Raw genomic sequence first — 22,601 nt, forward strand, 5'->3', positions numbered from 1 at the left:
TGACCTATTTTGGGGAGGGCAGGTCCCTTCTCAACCTCTGGGCTGGGGGCTATTACAGTAGGACCTACAAAAACATGAACAACTTCTAGCTCTGGTCTTTTCTGCCCCCCTCCCCCAGCCCAAAAATACCCACCTGGGCCCCCTCCCCAAGTCCTGCCCCCCCCCTCCCCAGGCACAGAGACAGCACAGAGCTTTCTGTAGAGAGCGATAGATATTTATATAAATATTTGGGGCTGTACAAGTGGGGCGGGGGGGGGGGGGTGTGCAAGGGGGAGTGTGTGTGTGGGGGGGAACAGGTCACAGGCCAGGGGGGGCTGTGGGCCGGGGGGGCCCCTCGCCGCTGCCTGAGTGGTCCAGCTCCGCGCTGTCGCAGTCTGAGTCCTCGGAGACCTGGGGGGACACACACACACACGGGGGGGGGGTTTAATCACCCTCAGAGCTTCCCCCTCCCTTGCAGCTAGTCGTGGGGGGGTTTGGGGTCCCCCCACCCCCATGATAATTGGTTCTGAGGGGCCCCCCCCCACCATGGCCTCTGGTGCTTGGGGGATCCCCTCCCCATGGTATCTCAGGACCCCCCTACTCCATAACACCCAGCCCTGGGGGACCCTTGGGACCCCCACCCCGTGGCACCCATCCCTGGGGACCCCTTTCCCTTTACTAACTTCTTTCTGGGGGGGCTCAGGACCCCCTACTCCATAACACCCAGCCCTGGGGGACCCTCGGGACCCCCACCCCATGGCACCCATCCCTGGGGGACCCCCTTCTCGTTGCTAACCCTGTCCTGGGGGACCTTAAGGACCCCCCCAGCCCACACAACCCCCATCCACCGTGTCACCCATCCCTGGGCAGGGCAGTGGGGGGGGCACAGAGGAAAGGACTGTGGGTGCTCCCCATCCCCCCCACCCCAGGGTGATGATTTGGGGGGGGGGGGGGGCATCACCTTGGGGCTGAGCCCCCCGTGCCGGCGGCCGGGCCCCTCGGGGGGGGCAGCATCCAGGGGGATCTCGGAGCCCTGCGAGAGCAGATCCTCGGAGCGGTCGTCGGGCCGCTCGTCCGTGTTGGTGCTGCCCACGTCGGGGGTGGCGCTGTGCGAGGGCTCGCTCGTGTGTCCCTCGTCCCCGTCCCCGTCCCCGTCCCCGTCCGAGAAGTTCTCGGAGCTGAAGGTCGACAGCGACTGGCGCTTGCTCATGCCTGGGGGCCACCTGGGGAGGGGGGGAGTGAGGATGCAGGTGGCTGGGCACCCACAGACCCCCCCCCCCAGCACCCACAGACCCCCCCCCTGCACCCATCTCAGATGTCTGAGCACCCACAGACCCCCCCCAGCACCCACAGACCCCCCCCTGCACCCATCGCAGGTGTCTGAGCACCCACAGACCCCCCCCAGCACCCACAGACCCCCCCCTGCACCCATCACAGGTGTCTGAACACCCACAGACCCCCCCCAGCACCCACAGACCCCCCCCCTGCACCCATCGCAGGTGTCTGAACACCCACAGACCCCCCCAGCACCCACAGACCCCCCCCCGCACCCATCTCAGGTGTCTGAGCACCCACAGACCCCCCCCTGCACCCATCGCAGGTGTCTGAGCACCCACAGACCCCCCCCAGCACCCACAGACACCCCCCCTGCACCCATCGCAGGTGTCTGAGCACCCACAGACCCCCCCCTGCACCCATCACAGGTGTCAGAGCACCCACAGACCCCCCCCCGCACCCAGACTGGGTGTCCAAGCACCCATGGACACCCCCCCCCCCCCCCCGCACCCATCCAGGGCTTCCAAGTACCCACAGACCCCCCCCTGCACCCATCCTGGGTGTCCAAGCACCCACCGCCCCCCCCGGGATGTCTGTGCACCCCTGGACACCCCAACAGACCCAGTTATCCCGGGGGGGGGACACACACACACAGCACCCACCTCTGCCGCAGCGGCAGCTCCACCTCACTGTCCACTTCACCCTCCTCCTCCTCCGACGAGACCCCCCGCTTCTGGGGGCACAGTTTGGGGGGGGGGGGGGACACACACACAACACACACACGTTGGGGTCCTCCCGCTGCCTTTCAGGAGGGACCCAGAGCACCCACAGACCCCCCACCCCCACCCCAGGAGGGACCTGGGGTCCTGACGATCCCCCCCCCCCCCAGGAGGAACCCCTGTGTCTGAGCCCCCCCAAACCCCTTCCCAGAATGGATCCACCGCCCCCCCCCCCCCCCCCACTGCTGGAAAGGACTTGGGGGTTCTGTGTGTGTGTGTGTGTCCCCCCAAAAAAAAAGGCACCCAGGTGTTGGGGGCTCTCACCTGCCCGCGGGTGACGGCCGCCCGGTACAGCAGTGCTGCGGGGGTGAGGTGCTGCCCGGCCCCCCCTTTGCCCCCCCGGCCGGCCCCGCTCTCCCGTTCGGGCTCCCCAGGAGCCGGGGGCCGTGGCGGGGGGGACCCTTGGGTGCCTGTTGCCCCCCCAGACCCCACATCAGGTACCACGGCCGGGGGGGCACCCGCAGCCTCCAGCGTACCCCCGAGGAGGTCGGGGCCGGCAGCGGTAGGGGGGGGTCCGGGGAGCCCCCGGGGGGGTCCAGCCTCGGGGCCTGGCTCCCCGCAGCCCCCCCGGGGTCCCGCCTTGCGATGGCGGCCCTTGGCCCGGCGGCTGCGCCCGGGTGAGGGGGGGCCCTTGGGACACCCCGGCAGGGCCACCTGCGCCATGGCCGCGTCCAGCTTGGGCAGCAGCACCTCCGGCTTCAGGATGTCGGGTCTGGGGTGGGGGGGGGACACACACACAGGGGAAGGGCTGCGGACGGGGACCCAGACACCCGGGAGCCCCCGGAACAGCCCCCACCCAGCCAGGAGGGACCCCCCCCCCATATCCAGACCCCCAAAAGACACCACCCCCCCCACCCCCCCCACCCCTCTAAGGGACACCAGCATCTGCACACCCATACACCCCCCCATAAAGGATTACAGGCATCGGGACACCCACCGCCCCCCCCCCAGGACCCCCCTCTCCTAAAAGGACCCAGGTGTTTGGGCTCCAGCCCCCCCGGAACAGCCCCCACCCAGCCAGGAGGGCCCCCCCCCATATCCAGACCCCCAAAAGACACCCCCCCCATCTAAAGGACACCAGCATCTGCACCTCCAGGACCCCCCCCCCCACAAATGACTCCAGGACCCCCAAAGCCCCCTCTACCCCGAAGAACCCCAGCATCCAGCCCCCCCCCCCGAAAACAGGCCCCAGATGTCTGCGCTCCCAGCCCCCCCCAGCCCCCCATATCCACATCCCAGCCCCCCATATCCACATCCCGCCCCTCCAACCCAAAGCACCCAGGCACCCCAAAACCCCCAACCCCCCCACCCCCCAAAAAAATGGGTCTGCCCCCCCACTCCCGCCCCGAGGGGACGCAGGCGTCCGGGCGCACCGCTTGCCGTGGGGCGAGAGCTTCTGGGGGACGTTGCGTTTCTTGATGAGGGTCTCGACGGCGTTGCCGTGCAGGAGCCCCCGCGGCGCCCGCGGCTTGAAGAGCCCAGGGTAGCGCTTCTCCAGGGCCTGCTCCCGCCTGCCACGGGCCACGCGTGGGCACCCGCACCCGGGGACACGGCGTGGGGTGGCCGTGGCCTTGGGGTGGTGGCCATGGGGGTGGGTAAGGGCTGGCCGTGGCCTCAGGGTAGCCGTGGGGTGGGTGTAGGGGTGGTCAAGATTGGCCATGGAGTGGCTGTAGGGTTGGCCATGGCCATGGGGTGACTATGGGGTTGGCCATGGCCTTGAGGTGGTGGCCATGGGGGTGGGTAAGGGCTGGCCATGGCCTCAGGGTAGCCGTGGGGTGGGTGTAGGGGTGGTCATAGAGTAGATACAGGATTGGCCATGGGGTGGCTGTAGGGTTGGCCATGGCCATGGGGTGACTATGCGGTTGGCCATGGCCTTGGGGTGGTGGCCATGGGGGTGGGTAAGGGCTGGCTGTGGCCTCAGGGTAGCCGTGGGGTGGGTGTAGGGGTGGTCAAGATTGGCCATGGAGTGGCTATAGGGTTGGCCATGGCCATAGGGTGGCTACAGAGTTGGCCTTGGCTACAGTGTGGATATAGGGTTGGCCATGGCCATGGGGTGGCTATCAGATTGGCTGTGGCCATGGGATAGTTATGGAATTGGCCAGGCCACGGGCTGGCCACCTGGTGGCCATGGGGTGGCCATGGGGTGCTATAGGGTTGGCCATGGCCATGAGTTGGCCATAGGGTTGGCTGTGGCCATGTAGTGGTTGTAGGGTTGGCCAAGACCATGAGGTGGCCATGGGATGGGTATAGGGGGTTCTGTTGGGTGCTGTTGGGTGCTGTTGGGTGCTGTGGGTGCTGTTGGGTGCTGTTGGGTGCTGTGGGTTCTGTTGGGTGCTGTGGGTGCTGTGGGTGCTGTTGGGTGCTGTTGGGTGCTGTTGGGTGCTGTTGGGTGCTGTGGGTGCTGTTGGGTGCTGTTGGGTGCTGTGGGTTCTGTTGGGTGCTGTGGGTGCTGTGGGTGCTGTTGGGTGCTGTGGGTTCTGTTGGGTGCTGTGGGTGCTGTTGGGTGCTGTTGGGTGCTGTTGGGTGCTGTTGGGTGCTGTGGGTGCTGTTGGGTGCTGTGGGTTCTGTTGGGTGCTGTTGGGTGCTGTGGGTGCTGTTGGGTGCTGTTGGGTGCTGTTGGGTGCTGTGGGTGCTGTTGGGTGCTGTTGGGTGCTGTGGGTGCTGTTGGGTGCTGTTGGGTGCTGTGGGTGCTGTTGGGTGCTGTTGGGTGCTGTTGGGTGCTGTTGGGTGCTGTTGGGTGCTGTGGGTGCTGTTGGGTGCTGTTGGGTGCTGTGGGTGCTGTTGGGTGCTGTTGGGTGCTGTTGGGTGCTGTTGGGTGCTGTGGGTGCTGTTGGGATCTGTTGGGTGCTGTGGGTTCTGTTGGGTGCTGTTGGGTGCTGTTGGGTGCTGTGGGTTCTGTTGGGTGCTGTTGGGTGCTGTGGGTGCTGTTGGGTGCTGTTGGGTGCTGTGGGTTCTGTTGGGTGCTGTTGGGTTCTGTTGGGTTCTGCTGGGTGCTGTGGGTGCTGTTGGGATCTGTTGGGTGCTGTGGGTTCTGTTGGGTGCTGTTGGGTGCTGTTGGGTGCTGTGGGTTCTGTTGGGTGCTGTTGGGTGCTGCTGGGTGCTGTTGGGTTCTGTTGGGTGCTGTTGGGTGCTGTGGGTGCTGTGGGTTCTGTTGGGTGCTGTTGGGTGCTGTAGGGTGCTGTGGGTTCTGTTGGGTGCTGTTGGGTGCTGTTGGGTGCTGTGGGTTCTGTTGGGTGCTGTTGGGTGCTGCTGGGTGCTGTTGGGTTCTGTTGGGTTCTGTTGGGTGCTGTGGGTGCTGTTGGGTGCTGTTGGGTGCTGTTGGGTTCTGTTGGGTGCTGTTGGGTGCTGTGGGTGCTGTTGGGTGCTGTTGGGTTCTGTTGGGTTCTGTTGGGTGCTGTGGGTGCTGTGGGTGCTGTTGGGTGCTGTTGGGTGCTGTTGGGTTCTGTTGGGTTCTGTTGGGTGCTGTGGGTGCTGTTGGGTGCTGTGGGTGCTGTTGGGTTCTGTTGGGTGCTGTTGGGTGCTGTGGGTGCTGTTGGGTGCTGTTGGGTGCTGTTGGGTTCTGTTGGGTTCTGTTGGGTGCTGTGGGTGCTGTGGGTGCTGTTGGGTGCTGTTGGGTGCTGTTGGGTTCTGTTGGGTGCTGTGGGTGCTGTGGGTGCTGTTGGGTGCTGTTGGGTGCTGTTGGGTTCTGTTGGGTTCTGTTGGGTGCTGTGGGTGCTGTTGGGTGCTGCTGGGTGCTGTTGGGTTCTGTTGGGTGCTGTTGGGTGCTGTTGGGATCTGTTGGGTGCTGTGGGTTCTGTTGGGTGCTGTTGGGTGCTGTTGGGTGCTGTGGGTTCTGTTGGGTGCTGTTGGGTGCTGTGGGTGCTGTTGGGTGCTGTTGGGTTCTGTTGGGTTCTGTTGGGTGCTGTGGGTGCTGTGGGTGCTGTTGGGTTCTGTTGGGTGCTGTGGGTGCTGTTGGGTGCTGTTGGGTGCTGTTGGGTTCTGTTGGGTGCTGTGGGTGCTGTTGGGTGCTGTTGGGTTCTGTTGGGTTCTGTTGGGTGCTGTTGGGTGCTGTTGGGTGCTGTTGGGTTCTGTTGGGTGCTGTTGGGTTCTGTTGGGTGCTGTTGGGTGCTGTTGGGTTCTGTTGGATTCTGTTGGGTGCTGTGGGTGCTGTTGGGTGCTGTTGGGTTCTGTTGGGTGCTGTGGGTGCTGTTGGGTGCTGTTGGGTTCTGTTGGGTTCTGTTGGGTGCTGTGGGTGCTGTTGGGTGCTGTTGGGTGCTGTTGGGTTCTGTTGGGTGCTGTGGGTGCTGTTGGGTGCTGTTGGGTTCTGTTGGGTTCTGTTGGGTGCTGTGGGTGCTGTTGGGTGCTGTTGGGTGCTGTTGGGTTCTGTTGGGTGCTGTTGGGTGCTGTTGGGTGCTGTTGGGTTCTGTTGGGTGCTGTGGGTGCTGTTGGGTGCTGTTGGGTTCTGTTGGGTTCTGTTGGGTGCTGTTGGGTGCTGTTGGGTGCTGTTGGGTTCTGTTGGGTGCTGTGGGTGCTGTTGGGTGCTGTTGGGTGCCCGCTCACCTGAGCAGCTCCTTCTCCTTGAGCTCCAGCTGCAGCATCAGGGCGCTGAGCTCCATGTAGAGGTTGTTGGCGCGTTCCAGCTTCCGCTCGTAGTGCTCCCGGATGTCCAGCGCGTGCCTGGCACCCGCAGCACGCACAGCGTCAGCACACGCACCCCACGGCACCCCACAGCACCCCATGGTACCTCATGGCACCCCACAGCAACCCATGACACCTCACAACAACCCACAGAATCCCATGACACCCCGTGAGTCCCCATGACACCCTATGGCACCTCACAGCACCCCACAGCACCCTGCGGCACCCCACAGCCCCTCATGGCACGCCATGGCACCCCACGACACCCCATGGCACCCCACAACACCCTACAGCACCCCATGACACCCCACAACACCCCACAACTCCCCATGACACCCTACGGCACCCCACAGCACCCAGCACGCACAAGGACAGGCACCCAGCAGCCCTCCCTGTACCCTGGCACCCCGTGAAGCCCCTCCTGCCCCTGCACCCCGCGCCCCCCCTGATACCCCAGTGCTCCCAGTGTCCCCAGTAGCCCGATCCCCGTGGCCCCACCGCAGCTCCTCGCGCCGGCGGTTGATGAGCTCCTCCTCCAGCCGGTGCAGACACGTCCCCTCCGACTTGATCTTCTCGAAGTGCAGCTTCACCTCCTCCCGCCACTCGGCCTGCGGCACGCGGGCACCGGCTACCACGGGCACTGGCCAGCGGCTACCAAGGGCACTGGGCACCCCCCGCACCCTGGGTACCAGCCACCCCAGGGACTGGCTACCACAGGTACTGGCCACCCGTTACGAAGGGCACTGGGCACCCCCAGCACTGGCTACCACAGGCACTGGGCACCCTGGGCATTGGCTACCACAGGCACTGGGCATCCTGGCCACTGGCTACCATGAGCACTGGGCACCCTGGGCATTGGCTACCATGAGCACTGGGCGCACTGGGCACCCTGGGCACTGGCCATCCTTGTCACTGGCTACCAGGGGCACTGGGCACCCTGGGCATTGGCTACCAGGGGCATGAGGCACCCTGGTCACTGGCTACCATGAGCACTGGGCACCCTGGGCACTGGCTACCATGAGCACTGGGCACCCTGGGCATTGGTTACCACAGGCACTGGGCACCCTGGGCACTGGGATATACTGGGCATGGCTCCCCCGAGCACTGGGCTGTACTGGGCCCAGATACCCTGGGCACCAGTTGCCCCAGCACCAGCCCTCCCAGTCACTGGGATCTGCAGCAGGTCTCCTGTGGGATTTGGGGGGGTCCCTGGGTGCTGGGGTATCCCAGGGATTTGGCGTGCTCAGGGTCCCTGGGTGCTGGGGGTCTTGGGGTGCTGGATATCCTGGGGTGCTGGAGTCCCGGGGTCTGGGGGTCCCTGCGTGACGGGGTCCTTAGGTATTAGGGGTCCGGGGGGTCCCTGGGTGCTGGGGATGCCAGGCTGTTGGGGTCCCTGGGTGCTGGTGTCCCAGGGTCCTGGGGTCTGGGGGTGCTGGGGGTCCCAGGGTCCCTGGGGTGCCAAGGTCCCGGGGTGCTGGTGTCCTGGGGTGCTGGGGTCTGGGGGTCCCAGGGTTCCTGGGGTGCTGGTGTCCTGGGGTGCCGGGGTCTGGGGGTCCCAGGGTCCCTGGGGCGCTGGGGTCTGGGGGTCCCAGGGTTCCTGGGGTGCTGGTGTCCTGGGGTGCTGGGGTCTGGGGGTCCCAGGGTCCCTGGGGCGCTGGTGTCCAGGGGTGCCGGGGTCTGGGGGTCCCAGGGTCCCTGGGGCGCTGGTGTCCAGGGGTGCCGGGGTCTGGGGGTCCCAGGGTCCCTGGGGCGCTGGTGTCCAGGGGTGCCGGGGTCTGGGGGTCCCAGGGTCCCTGGGGTGCTGGTGTCCAGGGGTGCCGGGGTCTGGGGGTCCCAGGGTCCCTGGGGTGCTGGTGTCCTGGGGTGCCGGGGTCTGGGGGTCCCAGGGTCCCTGGGGCGCTGGTGTCCAGGGGTGCCGGGGTCTGGGGGTCCCAGGGTCCCTGGGGCGCTGGTGTCCAGGGGTGCCGGGGTCTGGGGGTCCCAGGGTCCCTGGGGCGCTGGTGTCCAGGGGTGCTGGGGTCTGGGGGTCCCAGGGTCCCTGGGGTGCTGGTGTCCTGGGGTGCCGGGGTCTGGGGGTCCCAGGGTCCCTGGGGCGCTGGTGTCCAGGGGTGCCGGGGTCTGGGGGTCCCAGGGTCCCTGGGGCGCTGGTGTCCAGGGGTGCCGGGGTCTGGGGGTCCCAGGGTCCCTGGGGCGCTGGTGTCCAGGGGTGCTGGGGTCTGGGGGTCCCAGGGTCCCTGGGGTGCTGGTGTCCTGGGGTGCCGGGGTCTGGGGGTCCCAGGGTCCCTGGGGCGCTGGGGTCTGCGGGTCCCAGGGTCCCTGGGGTGCTGGTGTCCAGGGGTGCCGGGGTCTGGGGGTCCCAGGGTCCCTGGGTTCTGGGGGTGCTGATGTCCCGGGGTGCCGGGTACCTGGGATTTGAAGTAGGTCTCCTGGGGGGTGGAGAGGACGTCGGCGGAGGCGATGTCGAGGTGCAGCAGGATCTGGCGGAAGGACGGGCGGTTCCGGGGTTTGCTGTTCCTGGGGGGAGCGGCACGGCGCTGGGTGCGGGTTGGGGGGGGCCTCTGGGTGCTGGGGGGGGGGGGTGCTGAGACCTTTTGGGTCCACAGGCAGAAAAAGGGTGCACAGGGCACACAGGGTGCCCAAGGGGCAGTGGTGCCCGGGGTGCAGCCTGGCGTGGGGTGCCCACGAGCACACCCCCCAGGGTGGGGGTCCCCCCTCCTGCACCGCCCACATTGGGGTGATAATGGCAGGTCCCTTATGATGGTCCCTATAGTAGGGTGCCCACGGTGGGGTCCCCCATGGGATGACCCATCCACGGCATGGGTGCCCACGGCGTGTCCCCAAGTGGGGTGTCCCCACAGTGGGGTGTCCCCACAGGATGTCCCCAAGCTGGGGTGTCCCCAGGGTGTCCTGACAGTGGAGGTGTCCTTATGGGGGTTTCCCCATGGCAGAGTGTCCCCACAAAGGGGTGTCCCCACAGCGGAGTGTCCCCACAGTGGGGTGTCCCCACACTGCGGTGTCCCTACAGCAGGGTGTCCCCATACTGCGGTGTCCCCACAATGGGGTGTCCCCACAGCAGGGTGTCCCCATACTGCAGTGTCCCCATAATAGGGCGTCCCCACAGCAGAGTGTCCCCACAATGGGGTATCCCCACAATAGGGTGTCCCCACAGTGGGTTGTCCCCATAATGAGGTGCCCCCACAATGCGGTGTCCCCACACTGGGGTGTCTCCACGCCGGGGTGTCCCCACAGCAGGGTCTCCCCACAATGCGGTGTCCCCACAGCAGGGTGTCCCCACAATGGGGTGTCCCCACAGCAGGGTGTCCCCATACTGCGGTGTCCCCACAATAGGGTGTCCCCACAGTGGGTTGTCCCCATAATGAGGTGTCCCCACACTGGGTGTCCCCACGCTGGGTGTCCCCACGGGTGCACTCACCAGCACTGGCGCAGCAGCACCTTGAAGCCGTCGGGGCAGCCGGAGGGGACGGGCAGGTGGAGGCTGTTGCTGCCCACCCCCCAGATGATGGCCGACGAGTCCACGTCCTTGTAGGGGATCTCGCCCGTCAGCAGCTCCCACAGCACCACCCCGAAGGACCTGGTGGCACCCAGCACCCGTGGCGCCGTCACCCGTGGCACCCATCACCCACAGCACCCATCACCCGCTGTCCCCTGGGCCCCTTTGCCTTGTCCCCTCCCTGCCTCTGCCCATGCTGGCGTCCCCAGTGTCCCCTGCTGCTTCTGTGCTCCCTGATGTCCCTGCAGTGTCCCTCCCAGTATCCCCAGTGGCCCCACTTCTGGTCTCCCGCAGCGGCCGTGAAGCCTCATGTGTCCCTAATGTCCCCTCAACGTCCCCTGTTCCTACTGTCCCCAAGGCCTCCTGTGCCCCCCAGTGTCCCCATCGCCTCCCAAGCCCCCCTGTGCTGCTGCGTCCCCAGTGCCACCTCCCTAAGGTCCCTGTGTCCCCGTGTCCTCACCAGATGTCAACCTTCTCGGAGACGGGCTCGTTGCGGATGACCTCGGGCGCCATCCAGGCCACGGTGCCGGCGAAGGACATCTTGGTGCTCTTGTCAATGAGCTCCTTGGAGGTGCCAAAGTCCGAGATCTTCACCACATCGTCGTAGGTGATGAGCATGCTGGGGGGCACCCGCTCAGCGCCACGCCAGCGCCACGGGCACGACACCGCCACGGGCATGCAACTGCTACGAGCGTCATCGCGTCACGGATGTGCCACCAGCACGGACACAACGTCGTCACGGATGGGGCACCACCATGGGCACGCAACCGTCATGAGCATCCCCGCCACCACGGACACTGCACTGCCACCACCGTGAGGGTGGCACCACCATGGTCATGCAATTGCTACGGACATGGAACCATCAAGGAGGTGTCACTGCCACGGGCACGTCACTGCCATGCTCACGCCGCCACCATAGACGTGGCACTGCTACGGGCACGCAACTGCCGTGGGTGTTTGCATCATCATGGACGTGGCGCCACCAAGGATGTGCCAATGTCAAGGACGTGGCACCACCGTGGTCACAGGTCCAGCAAGGGCAGGACACCACCAGAGATGTGGCACCGTCAAGAACATGTCACTGCCATGGACATGGCATCGTCATGGGCACAGGACCACCATGGACATGGTATCACCAAGGACTTGACACCACCAAGGACATGTCAATGCCAGGGACATGTCACCACCATGGGCACAGCACTGCCATGGGCATGGTGCCACCAAGAACATGTCACAGCCACTGATGTGTCACCACCATGGTCACTGCTCCACCATGGTCAGGGCACCACCATGGACATGGCACCGTCATGGACGTGGCACTGCCATGGACATGTCACCATCATGGACATGTCACTGCCATGGACACAGCACTGACATGGACATGTCACCACCATGGACATGGCACTGCCACAGACATGTCACCACCATGGACATGTCACTGCCACGGGCACGGCACCACCATGGTCACTGCTCCACCATGGGCATGGCACCACCGAAGACACATCACCGCCGTGGACACGTCACTGCCAAGGACATGCCACTGCCAAGGACGTGGCACCACCACAGACATGTCACCACCACGGACATGACACCGCCAAGGACACGTCACCACCACGGACATGGCACCGCCACCAGCATGCAGCCACCGAGGACAACCACGAGCATGGCACTGCCACGATCATGCAACCGCCACATGCATGTCCCCACCACGGGCACGGCACCCTCATGGGGGGCACCCACCCCAGCACCCATGGGTGCTCCCCGAGGCCCCCGTCCCCGCTCACTTGGGCGACTTGAGGTCGCGGTGGATGATCTTGTGGAGGTGCAGGTAGTTCATGCCGCCGGCGATGCCCATGGACCAGTCGACGAGGAGGGAGGGGGTGACCTTGCGCCCGGCGCGCAGCACCTCGTACAGCTGGCCCTGGGCGCAGAACTCCATGATGATGCAGTAGCAGGGTGCCTGGGTGCACACACCCCTGCGGGCACAGCGGCACCCTCAGCACCCACTGCCCGGCCGGCCGGGGCACCCGGCAGCACCCAGCGGCACTGGGGCACCCAGCTGAACCAGGGCACCCAACTTCTCCAGGGCACCCAACCAATCCAGGGCACCCAACTTCTCCAGAGCACCCAACTTCTCCAGGGCACCCAACCAATCCAGGGCACCCAACTTCTCCAGAGCACCCAACTTCTCCAGGGCACCCAACCAATCCAGGGCACCCAACTTCTACAGGGCACCCAACTTCTCTGGGGCACCCAACTTCTCTGGAGCACCCCTCTTCTCCTGGGTACCCATCCAATCCAGGACACCCAACCTCTCTGGGGCACACAACTTCTCCGGGGCACCCAATCTCTCCAGGGCACCCAACCAATCCAGGACACCCAACTTCTCCGGGGCACCCAATCTCTCCAGGGCACCCACCCAATCCAGGGCACCCAACTTCTCCGGGGCACCCAATCTCTCCAGGGCACCCACCCAATCCAGGGCACCCAACTTCTCCAGGGCACCCAACCAATGCAGGGCACCCAACTTCTACAGGGCACCCAACCAATGCAGGGCACCCAACTTCTCCTGGGCGCCCAACCAATCCAGGGCACCCAACTTCTACAGGTCACCCAACTTCTCTGGGGCACCCCTCTTCTCCTGGGCACCCATCCAATCCAGGACACCCAACCTCTCTGGGGCACCCAACTTCTCCAGGACACCCAACCTCACCAGAGCACACAACTTCTCCAGGGCACCCACCCAGTCCAAGACACCCAACTTCTCTGGGGCACTCATCTTCTCCAGGACACCCAATCTCCCCAGGGCACCCATCGGCACTCAGGTACCTGGCAGCACCCAGCAGCACCAGGACACCCATCTGCACCCGAGACCCCCGTTAGCACTAGGAGCACCCACCTGCCCCACGGGCACCCCCGGCACCCAGCCGCCCGGTAGCGCTGGGACAGGCCTGTCCCCTGCGCCACACGCGGGACAAGCCAGCGCGCCCGTGGCCGTGCCCCGTGGCCGTGTCCTGCCCACCCGTGGCCGTGCCACGCTGGTGTCCCTCATGCACGTGCCGTGTGGTGTCCCACGCCCGTGTCGTGTCCATGACCTCTACACCTGTGTGCATGCCATGTGCATGCCCATGCCATGTCCATAACTCATGCCATGTCCATGCCGTGTCCATGCCATGTCCATGCCCATGCCCATGCCATGTCCGTAACTCATGCCATGTCCATGCCGTGTCCATGCCGTGTCCATGCCCATGCCCATGCCATGTCCATAACTCATGCCATGTCCATGCCGTGTCCATGCCGTGTCCATGCCATGTCCATGCCCATGCCTATGCCATGTCCATAACTCATGCCACGTCCATGCCATGTGCATGCCCATGCCCATGCCCACGCCATGTCCATGCCGTGTCCATGCCATGTCCATGCCGTGTGAATGCTCATGCCCATGCCATGTCCATGCCGTGTCCATGCCCTGTGCCCGTGGCATTCCTCATGCCTCATGCCCACGCCCATGGTGTCCTCCATGCCAATGGCGTGTCCATACCTCCACCCCTCACGTCCATGGCATGTCCATGTCTGTGCCCCATGACCATGGCATGTCCATGTCTGTGCCCCATGACCATGGCATGTCCATGCCGCGTGTCCATGATGTTCTCCACGCCCCACGCCCATGCCATGTCCATGTTCCACGCTCATACCATATTCCATGTCCATGCTGTGTCCGTGCCTGGTGCCCAAGGTGTTCTCCACGCCCCATGCCCACGCTCCATGCCCACGGTGTTGCCCCCATGCCCATGCTCCGTGTCCACGCCACGTCACACTCCATGCCCCTGGCACGTCCATGCCCATGCTGTGTCCGTGCCCCATGCCCATGCTCCATGCCATCTCCACGCCCCGTGCCCATGCCCGTGGCTTGTCCACGCCACGTCACACTCCGTGCCCATGGCACGTCCACGCCCCACAGCACGTCCACACCCATGCTGTGTCCCCTCCCTGTGCCCAAGATGTTCTCTACGCCCCATGTCACCTCCGTGCCCCACGCCCGTGGTGTTCCCCATGCCCATGGCTCGTCCGTGCCCACGCCACGCCCGTGCCCTGTGCCCACGGTGTCCCCACGGTGTCCCCCGCCCGCGCCAGCAGCACCCGCGCTCACTTGAAGGTGATGATGTTGGGGTGCTTGAGCTTGCGCAGGTGCTTGATGTCGGTCTCCTTGAGGTCCCGCACCTTCTTCACGGCCACCTCCTCGCCGTGGAAGCGGCCCAGGAACACGGCGCCCTGCGCCCCGCTGCCCACCCACTGCAGGTCCAGGATCTCCTCGAAGGGCACCTCCCAGGGGTCTGCGGGCACCCACACCCATGGCACCCCCACACCAGCACCCCCAGAGCCACGGCACCCCCACACCAGCACCCCCAGTGCACCCACACCCATGGCACCCCCACACCAGCACCCCCAGACCCACGGCACCCTCACACCAGCACCCCCCCTGCACCCACACCCACGGCACCCCCACACCAGCACCCCCACACCCACAGCACCCCCACACCAGCACCCCCAGAGCCACGGCACCCCCACACCAGCACCCCCAGTGCACCCACACCCACGGCACCCCCACACCAGCACCCCCACACCCACAGCACCCCCACACCAGCACCCCCAGAGCCACGGCACCCCCACACCAGCACCCCCAGTGCACCCACACCCATGGCACCCCCACACCAGCACCCCCACACCCACAGCACCCCCACACCAGCACCCCCAGAGCCACGGCACCCCCACACCAGCACCCCCAGTGCACCCACACCCATGGCACCCCCACACCAGCACCCCCACACCCACAGCACCCCCACACCAGCACCCCCAGACCCACGGCACCCCCACACCAGCACCCCCAGTGCACCCACACCCATGGCACCCCCACACCAGCACCCCCACACCCACAGCACCCCCACACCAGCACCCCCACACCCACGGCACCCCCACACCAGCACCCCCCCCTGCACCCATGTCCATGGCACCCACACGCTGGCACAACCAGGGTGCACCCCCCCCCCCCCCCCGCCTTGGCACCCTCACCCCAGCCCCACTGCTCCCACCCCACCCCACCCCACTGCACCCCCTTCTGCACCCCTTTCCCTGCCCTCCTGCCGCCCCTTTTGCCTCCTGCACCCCAGTACCCCAATCCCTGCTCCGTAGCACCCTCCTTTGCCCCCTTACACCCTCCTGGCCCCGTTACACCCTCCTCTGGCCCCTTGCCCCCTCCCTTTCCCCCCCTGGCCCCTCCTTTACCCCCTTGCACCCTCCTTTGCCCCCTTGCCCCCCCCCTTTTCCCCCGTGCTCCCTCCTTTACCCCCTTGCCCCCTCCTTTGCCCTCCCCTTTTCCCCTTGATCCTCCTTTGCCCCCTTGCACCCTTCATGGCCCCCTGCCCCCCCTTTGCCCCCTCCTTTGCCCCCCTTGCCCCCTCCTTCTCCCCCTTGACCCCCTCTTCCCCCTCCTTTCCCCCTTCTCCCCCTTGGCACCCCCCTTTTCCCTCTTGCCCCCCCCTCTACCCCCTTGTCCCCTCCCTTGTTTCCCCCTTGCCCCCTCCTTTGCCACCCTGACCCCCTCTTTTGCCCCCTTGCCCTCTCCTTCTCCCTCTTGAACCCCCCTTCTCCTCCTCCTTTACTCCTTTGCACCCCTGTTTTCCCCTTGACCCCTCCTTTGCCCGCTTGCCCCCTCCCTTGCCCCCTCCTTTTACCCCCCTGCCCCCCTTTTCCCCCTTGCCCCCCCTTCTACCCCCTTCCCCCCCTTTTCCCCCTTGCCCCCTCCCTTGCCCCCTCCTTTTACCCCCCTGCCCCCCCTTTTCCCACTTGCCCCCCTCTTTTCCCCCTTGCCCCCTCCCTCGCCCCCTCCTTTATCCTCCTGCCCCCTCTTTTCCCACTTGCCCCCCCTTTTCCCCCTTCCCCCCCCTTTTCCCCCTTGCCCCCTCCCTTGCCCCCTCCTTTACCCTCCTGCCCCCCCTTTTCCCCCTTGCCCCCCCCTTTTCCCCCTTGCCCCCTCCCTCGCCCCCCCCTTTACCCCCCTGCCCCCCCCTTTTCCCCCTTTCCCCCCCCTTTTCCCCCTTACCCCCTCCCTTGCCCCCTCCTTTACCCTCTTGCCCCCCCCTTTTCCCCCTTGCCCTCTCCCTCGCCCCCTCCCTTACCCCCCAGCCCCCCCTTTTCCCCCTTGCCCCCCCTTTTCCCCCTTGCCCCCTCCCTCGCCCCCTCCTTTACCCTCTTGTCCCCCCCTTTTCCCCCTCGCCCTCTCCCTTACCCCCCAGCCCCCCATTTACCCCCCTGCCCCCCCTTTACCCCCCTGCCCCCCCTCACCTTCCTGGGGGTGTTTGTGCTCGGCCGCGTAGGCTTTGCCGATCATGGTCCAGACGGGCTTGAGGCACCCGAAGAGCCCCTCCAGGAACCCCCCCCCGGCCTGGCACCGCAGGTGGGCGGCCTCGGCGGCCAGCGGCCCCCCCGCTTCGGGCCCCACGTCGGGGTGTCGGGGGGTCCCGCGGCGGGGCCAGGCCTCGGGGGGGGCGGCGGGGGCGGCGGGGGCGGCGGGGGGCAGCACGTCGCGCAGGACGCACTGGGTGGGGGTCAGCTCCTGCTCGGGGGTCCCGTCCGAGGCCAGCGCCAGCGAGGGCGACGGCGTCCGCGTCTCGTGCAGGCAGGCCATGGCGGGGCCCCCCCGCGCCCCCCCGCCGGCACCCCCCGGCCTGCGGGAGGGAAAAGGGCGGGGGGGTCACCGGGGTGGGAGAGGGGGGCGTGCGCGGCCCCCGCTTGCGCCCATGGGTGCCCCTGCGAGAGCTCCTGCAGCCCTGGCACCCGCGAGGGCAGCTCTGCCTGCGCACCCCCTGCTACGGGTGGGCACCCCCCGGCACACGCGTGTGAGGGCACGTCCCCGGCACACGCGTGTGAGGGCATGTCTCTGGCACACGCGTGTGAGGGCACGTCCCCGGCACACTCGTGTGAGGGCACCCCCTGGCACACACGTGTGAGTGCACGTCCCTGGCACACTCATGTGAGGGCACGTCCCTGGCACACACATGAGTGCACGTCCCTGGCACACTCGTGTGAGGGCATGTCCCTGGCACACGCGTGTGAGGGCACCCCCCAGCACACTCGTGTGAGGGCATGTCCCCGGCACACGCGTGTGAGTGCATGTCTCTGGCACACTCGTGTGAGGGCATGTCCCTGGCACACACGTGTGAGGGCATGTCCCCAGCACACTCATGTGAGGGCACCCCCTGGCACACACGTGTGAGTGCATGTCCCTGGCACACACATGTGAGTGCACGTCCCTGGCACACATGTCAGTGCACGTCCCTGGCACCCACGTGTGAGTGCACGTCCCTGGCACACTCGTGTGAGGGCATGTCCCCAGCACACTCGTGTGAGGGCACCCCCCAGCACACGCGTGTGAGGGCACGTCCCCAGCACACTCGTGTGAGGGCATGTCCCTGGCACGCTCGTGTGAGGGCACCCCCCGGCACATGTGTGAGTGCATGTCCCCGGCACACACGTGTGAGTGCATGTCCCTGGCACACACATGTGAGTGCACGTCCCCGGCACACATGTGTGAGGGCACCCCCGGCACACATGTGTGAGGGCACGTCCCCAGCACACACGTGTGAGGGCATGTCCCTGGCACACACGGACACCCCCAGCTCCCATGTGTGAGGGCACGTCCCTGGCACCCACCTGTGAGTGCACCCCCCTGGCACACACGTGTGAGGGCACCTCCCTGGCACACACAGGGACCCCCTTGCACCCACATGTGCAGCCCCACAACTGTGTGCACCCCCTCGTATGGGTGGGTACCCCCTTGCACCCACCTGTGCAGCCGCATGTGTGCGTGCACCCCCTTGCACACATGGGCACTCACATGTGCAGCCCCACGACTCTGTGCACCCCCCTGCACCCACGTGTGAGTGGACCCCCCCTTGCACACACGGGCACCCCCTGGCACCCATGAGTGCAGCCCCATGTATGCGTGCACCCCCTTGCACACACGTGTGCGTGCACCGCCCTGCATGCAAGGGTACCCCCGTGCACCCACATCTACAGCCCCATGTGTGCGTGCACCCCCTTACACACATGGGCACCCCCATGTGCACACACATGTGCAGCCCCACGACTCTGTGCACCCCCCTTGCACCCACACGTCAGTGCACCCCCCTGGTGCATGGGCACTCCTGTGCATGAGCGTGCACCCCCTTGCACCCACACGTGCGTGCACCCACTTGCGTGTGCACTTCCTTGCACGGCTGTGCACCGCCTGGCACCCACATCTGCAGCCTCACAAGTGTGAGTGCACCCCCTTGCACCCACGTGTGAAGCCCCACATGTGTGTGCACCCCCTGACACACATGGGCACCCACGTGCACCCACATGTGCAGCCCCCACGACTCAGTGCAACCCCCTTGCACACACAGGCACCCCCTGGCACCCATGTGTGCAGCCCCACGTGTGCGTGCACCCCCTTGCACACATGGGCACCCTATGCACACGCATCTAAAGCCTCACGTGTACGTGCACCCCCTTGCACGGGTGTGCACCCCCATGCCCACACATGTGCAGCCCCACATGCATGTGCACCCCCTTGCACCCACATGTGTCCACCCCCTTGCGTGTGCACTTCCTTGCACGGCTGTGCACCGCCTGGCACCCACATCTGCAGCCTCACAAGTGTGAGTGCATCCCCTTGCACCCACGTGTGCAGACCCACGACTGTGTGCACCCCTGGCACCCATGTGTGCGTGCATCCCCCTGCACGCATGGGCACCCCGTGCACCCACATCTACAGCCTCACGTGTGCGTGCACCCCCTTGCACGGGTGTGCACCCCCGTGCCCACACGTGTGCACCCCCTTGCATGCATGGGCACCCCCGTGCATGAGCGTGCACCCTCTTGCACCCACACGTGCGTTCACCCCCTTGCGTGTGCACTTCCTTGCACAGCTGTGCACCGCCTGGCACCCACATCTGCAGCCTCACAAATGTGCGTGCACCCCCTTGCACCCACGTGTGCAGCCCCATGTGTGTGTGCACCCCCTTGCACACATGGACACCCCCGTGCACCCACATCTACAGCCTCATGGGTGCGTGCACCCCCTTGCACCCACACGTGCATCTCTACAAGCATCTGCACCCCCTTGCACGTACTGGCACCCCCTTCCACACACGTGTGTGTCCCCCCCCGTGCAGCCTGTGGGCACCCCTCGCAGGCACCTGCAGCCCCTTGCACAAGCGTGTGCACCCCTTACGCACGTGTGCACCCCCAGTTTATGTCTGTGCACCTCCTTGCACACACGCAGCCCTCCTCACACGTGTGTGCACCTCACTAGGCTGGGGGGGGACATGGAGGGGAAAGGGGGGGGGGGCTGGAAGACACACACACCCCCCTATTGTGCACAGAGGACACACGAGTGTGCAAGGGGGTGTACGAGTGTGCAAGGGGGTGTACGAGGGGCGTGTAAATCTGCCAGGGGAAACTGAGGCAGGACTTGGGGGGGGGGGGGGAGACGGGACGGGACCCCCCCCCCTTCTCCAGGCATCTGGGGGGGCCCCCCATGGGCTGAGGGGTCTTGGGGGGGGGGGGGGGGGATCATGCCCGATCCAGCTCCCCTAAAATTTTTTTTTTGGGGGGGGGGGGTGTTGCCATGGCAACAGCGGAGCCGGCAGATGAGGTCATCACTAAAATTAGAGGGGGGGGGTGAGTCACTGCGGGGGGGGGGGCGTGGGCGGGGCTTCGCGTCACCCCGAGGGACCCAGAGTCCGATGGACACACACACACACACACACACACACACACACGACCCGCCCCTCCAGGTGTCGTGTGTGTCCCCCCCCGTGGTGACATCACGTCACGCGGTGACGTCATCCCGGTAAGGGATGGAGCGCCCCCCCCCCCTCCCCTTCCTTTAACTCCCCCCCCCACCCCGGGGAAACTGAGGCAGAAGCGGGAAAACTCGCGACACTTTTGGGTGTGGGGGGGGTGTCTGTCGCGACATGCGACAGCGCCGGCGCCGTGTCGCGACAGAGCGGAGTTGGAGGAGGGGCACACACGTGTGCAAGCGGCTGCACAGGCCTGTGAGGGGGGGGGGGTTGTGTGCAGAGCCCTGTCGGGGTAGCACACGCGTGTGCACACGCGTGGGGGTGTGTGTGCACACGCGTGTGCAAGGGGGTGCCTGCGCGTATGGTGGGGGGGCGGGGTGCGCGCACACGCTGGGGTGCACACGCAGGTGAGGAGGGGGGAGGGGGTGTTGTACACCCACGCGTGTGCAAGGGAGTGGGTGCACACGCGTGTGCAAGGCGCTGCCCGAGCGTGCTAGAGGGGGGGGGGCGTGGGTTTTTTTTTGGGGGGGGGGGGGGGTGTAAGTACGTGTCAGGGTGCACGCACGGGTACAGCCACGCGTGCCCGCACCCGCGGGTGTTGCACACGCGTGTGCAACGGGCCCCCACGCGCGTGCATGGGGGGTGCGAGCACGGCTGGACGGCAGCGGGGGTTGAGGGGGGGGGTGTGATGGGGGGGGGGGGTCACACGTGTGCCCGGAGCTGCCCACGCGTGTGCAAGAGCGGCTTAGACATGCGGGGGGAGGCTCACACGCGTGTGCAAGAGGCCGCTCGTGTGTCCGTGTCCCGTGTGTGTCCCCCCACCCCCACCCCGGGGGGACCCAGGCGGCCGGGAAGGGGGGAGGGGAGGGTGCGGCCCCCCCCCGTTCCAGGCCCGGTGTAGCGGGGGGGTCCCCGGCGTCGGGGGGGGGGGGGAGGAGAGGGGAGCACGTGCCCCCCCCCCCCGCATCCTCCATCCCGGCCGCATCCCTGGTCCTACCCCCCCCCTCCCCCGGTGTCCTCCCCCCGCCCCCCCCGGGCCTCCCCGGTGCCGGTACCTGGGGGGGTCCGGGCCCCGCGCCCCGCGGTGCCGGTGAAGCCGCTGGTGCCGGGGGTGGTGCCGGGGCCGGGGTTGGGCCCGGTGGGGCCGGGGCGCGGGCGGGCGGGGCCGGTACCGGGGCCGGTGCCGCGGTCAGGGCGAGCGGCGCGATAACGGCCCCGCCCGGCGCTCGGCGCGGCCCCGCCCCGCCCGCCCCGCCCCGGCCCCGCCGGCACCGGGAGCCCTGCACCGGCACCGGGACCCTTATACCGGCACCGGCACCACCGGGACCCCGGCACCGGCATCACCGGGAGCCCTATACCGGCACCGGGACTTCTATACCGGCACCGAGACCCCAGCGCCGGCACCACCGGGAGCCCTATACCGGCATCAGGACCCTTATACCCGCACCGAGACCCCCGGGACCCCGGCACCGGGACCACTGGGAGCCCTATACCGGCACCAGGAGCCCTGTACTGGCACCGGGAGCCTTATACCGGCACCGGGACCCCGGTACCGGGACCCCCGGGAGCCCTATACCGGCACCGGGACCCTTATACCGGCACTGGGACCACCGGGACCTCTATACCGGGACCGGCACCCCAATACCGGCACCAGGACCCCCGGTACCGGGACCACCGGGACCCCTCTACTGGTATCGGGACCCCCCGCGGCACTGGGACGCCCCCAGGACCAGGACCGGACCCCCCGGTGCCCCCGGGACCCCCGACACCAGCACTGGGACCCCCGCCCCGTATCCCCCGCTGGCCCCAGCACCACACGGGGGACCCAGTGCAATCCCAGTGCTCCCAGTCTGTCTCCAAAGCTCCCAGTCTGGGTGTGATTCTGTCCCCAGTGCTCCCAGTTTGCTTCCAGTGCTTCCTGCTCAGGTGTGTCTGTCCCCAGTGATCCCAGTCTGATCCCAGCGCCCCCAGTCTATTCCCAGTGCTTCCAGCCTGGGTGTCCCTCTGTCCCCAGTGCTCCCAGTCTGACCCCAGTGCTCCCAGTTTGGGTGTCTCTCTGCCCCCACTGCTCCCAGTCCAGGTGTCCCCTGTCCCAGTGCTCCCAATCTATTCCCAGTACAGGCGTCCATTTGCCCCCACAGCTCCTTCTCTGTCCCTGTCACAACCCGCCTGTCCCAGCCGGTCCCAGTCTGACCATTGTCACCGCTGGCCTGTCCCAGTGGCCTGTCCATCTGCCCCTCCCTGTCCATCTGTCCCCCTCCCTGTCCGTCTGTCCCCACCGCACCCCACCTGTCCCCACTGTCCGCGTCCGTCACCATCACACCCTGTCCATCTGTCCCCGTCCCTCTGTCTGTCCCCACCCATGGATCCCTGTCCCATCCTGTCCCCATCAGCACCCTGTCCTTGTCCCATGCTGTCTGTCTGTCCCTGTCCCACCCCATCTGTCCCCAGTGTCCCCTGTCCCACCTGCTCTGTCCCTGTCCCACCCTGTCCATCTGTCCCTGTCTGTCCATCCCTGTCCCACCCTGTCCGTCTGTCCCTGTCCCACCCTGTCTGTCCCCATTGTCCCCATCCACTGACCCCTCTCCATCTCTG

At 66.7% G+C, this 22,601-nt stretch overlaps 1 protein-coding gene across 4 annotated transcripts; it reads right to left on the reverse strand.

Annotated features, from left to right (window-relative positions):
• Nucleotides 1-270: 270 nt before the first annotated feature.
• On the reverse strand, nt 271-21,194 carry MAP3K12 (mitogen-activated protein kinase kinase kinase 12). Of its 4 annotated transcripts, none has more exons than XM_074929537.1 (14): nt 21,062-21,194; nt 16,504-16,886; nt 14,312-14,495; nt 11,946-12,137; nt 10,622-10,780; nt 10,084-10,242; nt 9,056-9,164; nt 7,149-7,258; nt 6,573-6,689; nt 3,407-3,544; nt 2,298-2,745; nt 1,917-1,987; nt 941-1,202; nt 271-390 (listed from the first exon to the last, which is right to left on the reverse strand). In XM_074929537.1, the coding sequence occupies exons 2-14, from the start codon at nt 16,844-16,846 to the stop codon at nt 298-300; spliced, it is 2,385 nt and encodes a 794-aa protein (XP_074785638.1). In that variant the 5' UTR covers nt 16,847-16,886; nt 21,062-21,194; the 3' UTR covers nt 271-297. The 4 variants fall into 4 exon arrangements, with proteins under 4 accessions (XP_074785638.1, XP_074785637.1, XP_074785640.1 ...); XM_074929536.1 differs by having other exon boundaries at nt 10,622-10,846; XM_074929539.1 differs by lacking the exon at nt 11,946-12,137.
• Nucleotides 21,195-22,601: the final 1,407 nt, after the last annotated feature.

Source organism: Athene noctua, chromosome 30 (genome assembly GCF_965140245.1).
Source record: "Athene noctua chromosome 30, bAthNoc1.hap1.1, whole genome shotgun sequence".
Taxonomy (NCBI): Eukaryota; Metazoa; Chordata; class Aves; order Strigiformes; family Strigidae; genus Athene; species Athene noctua.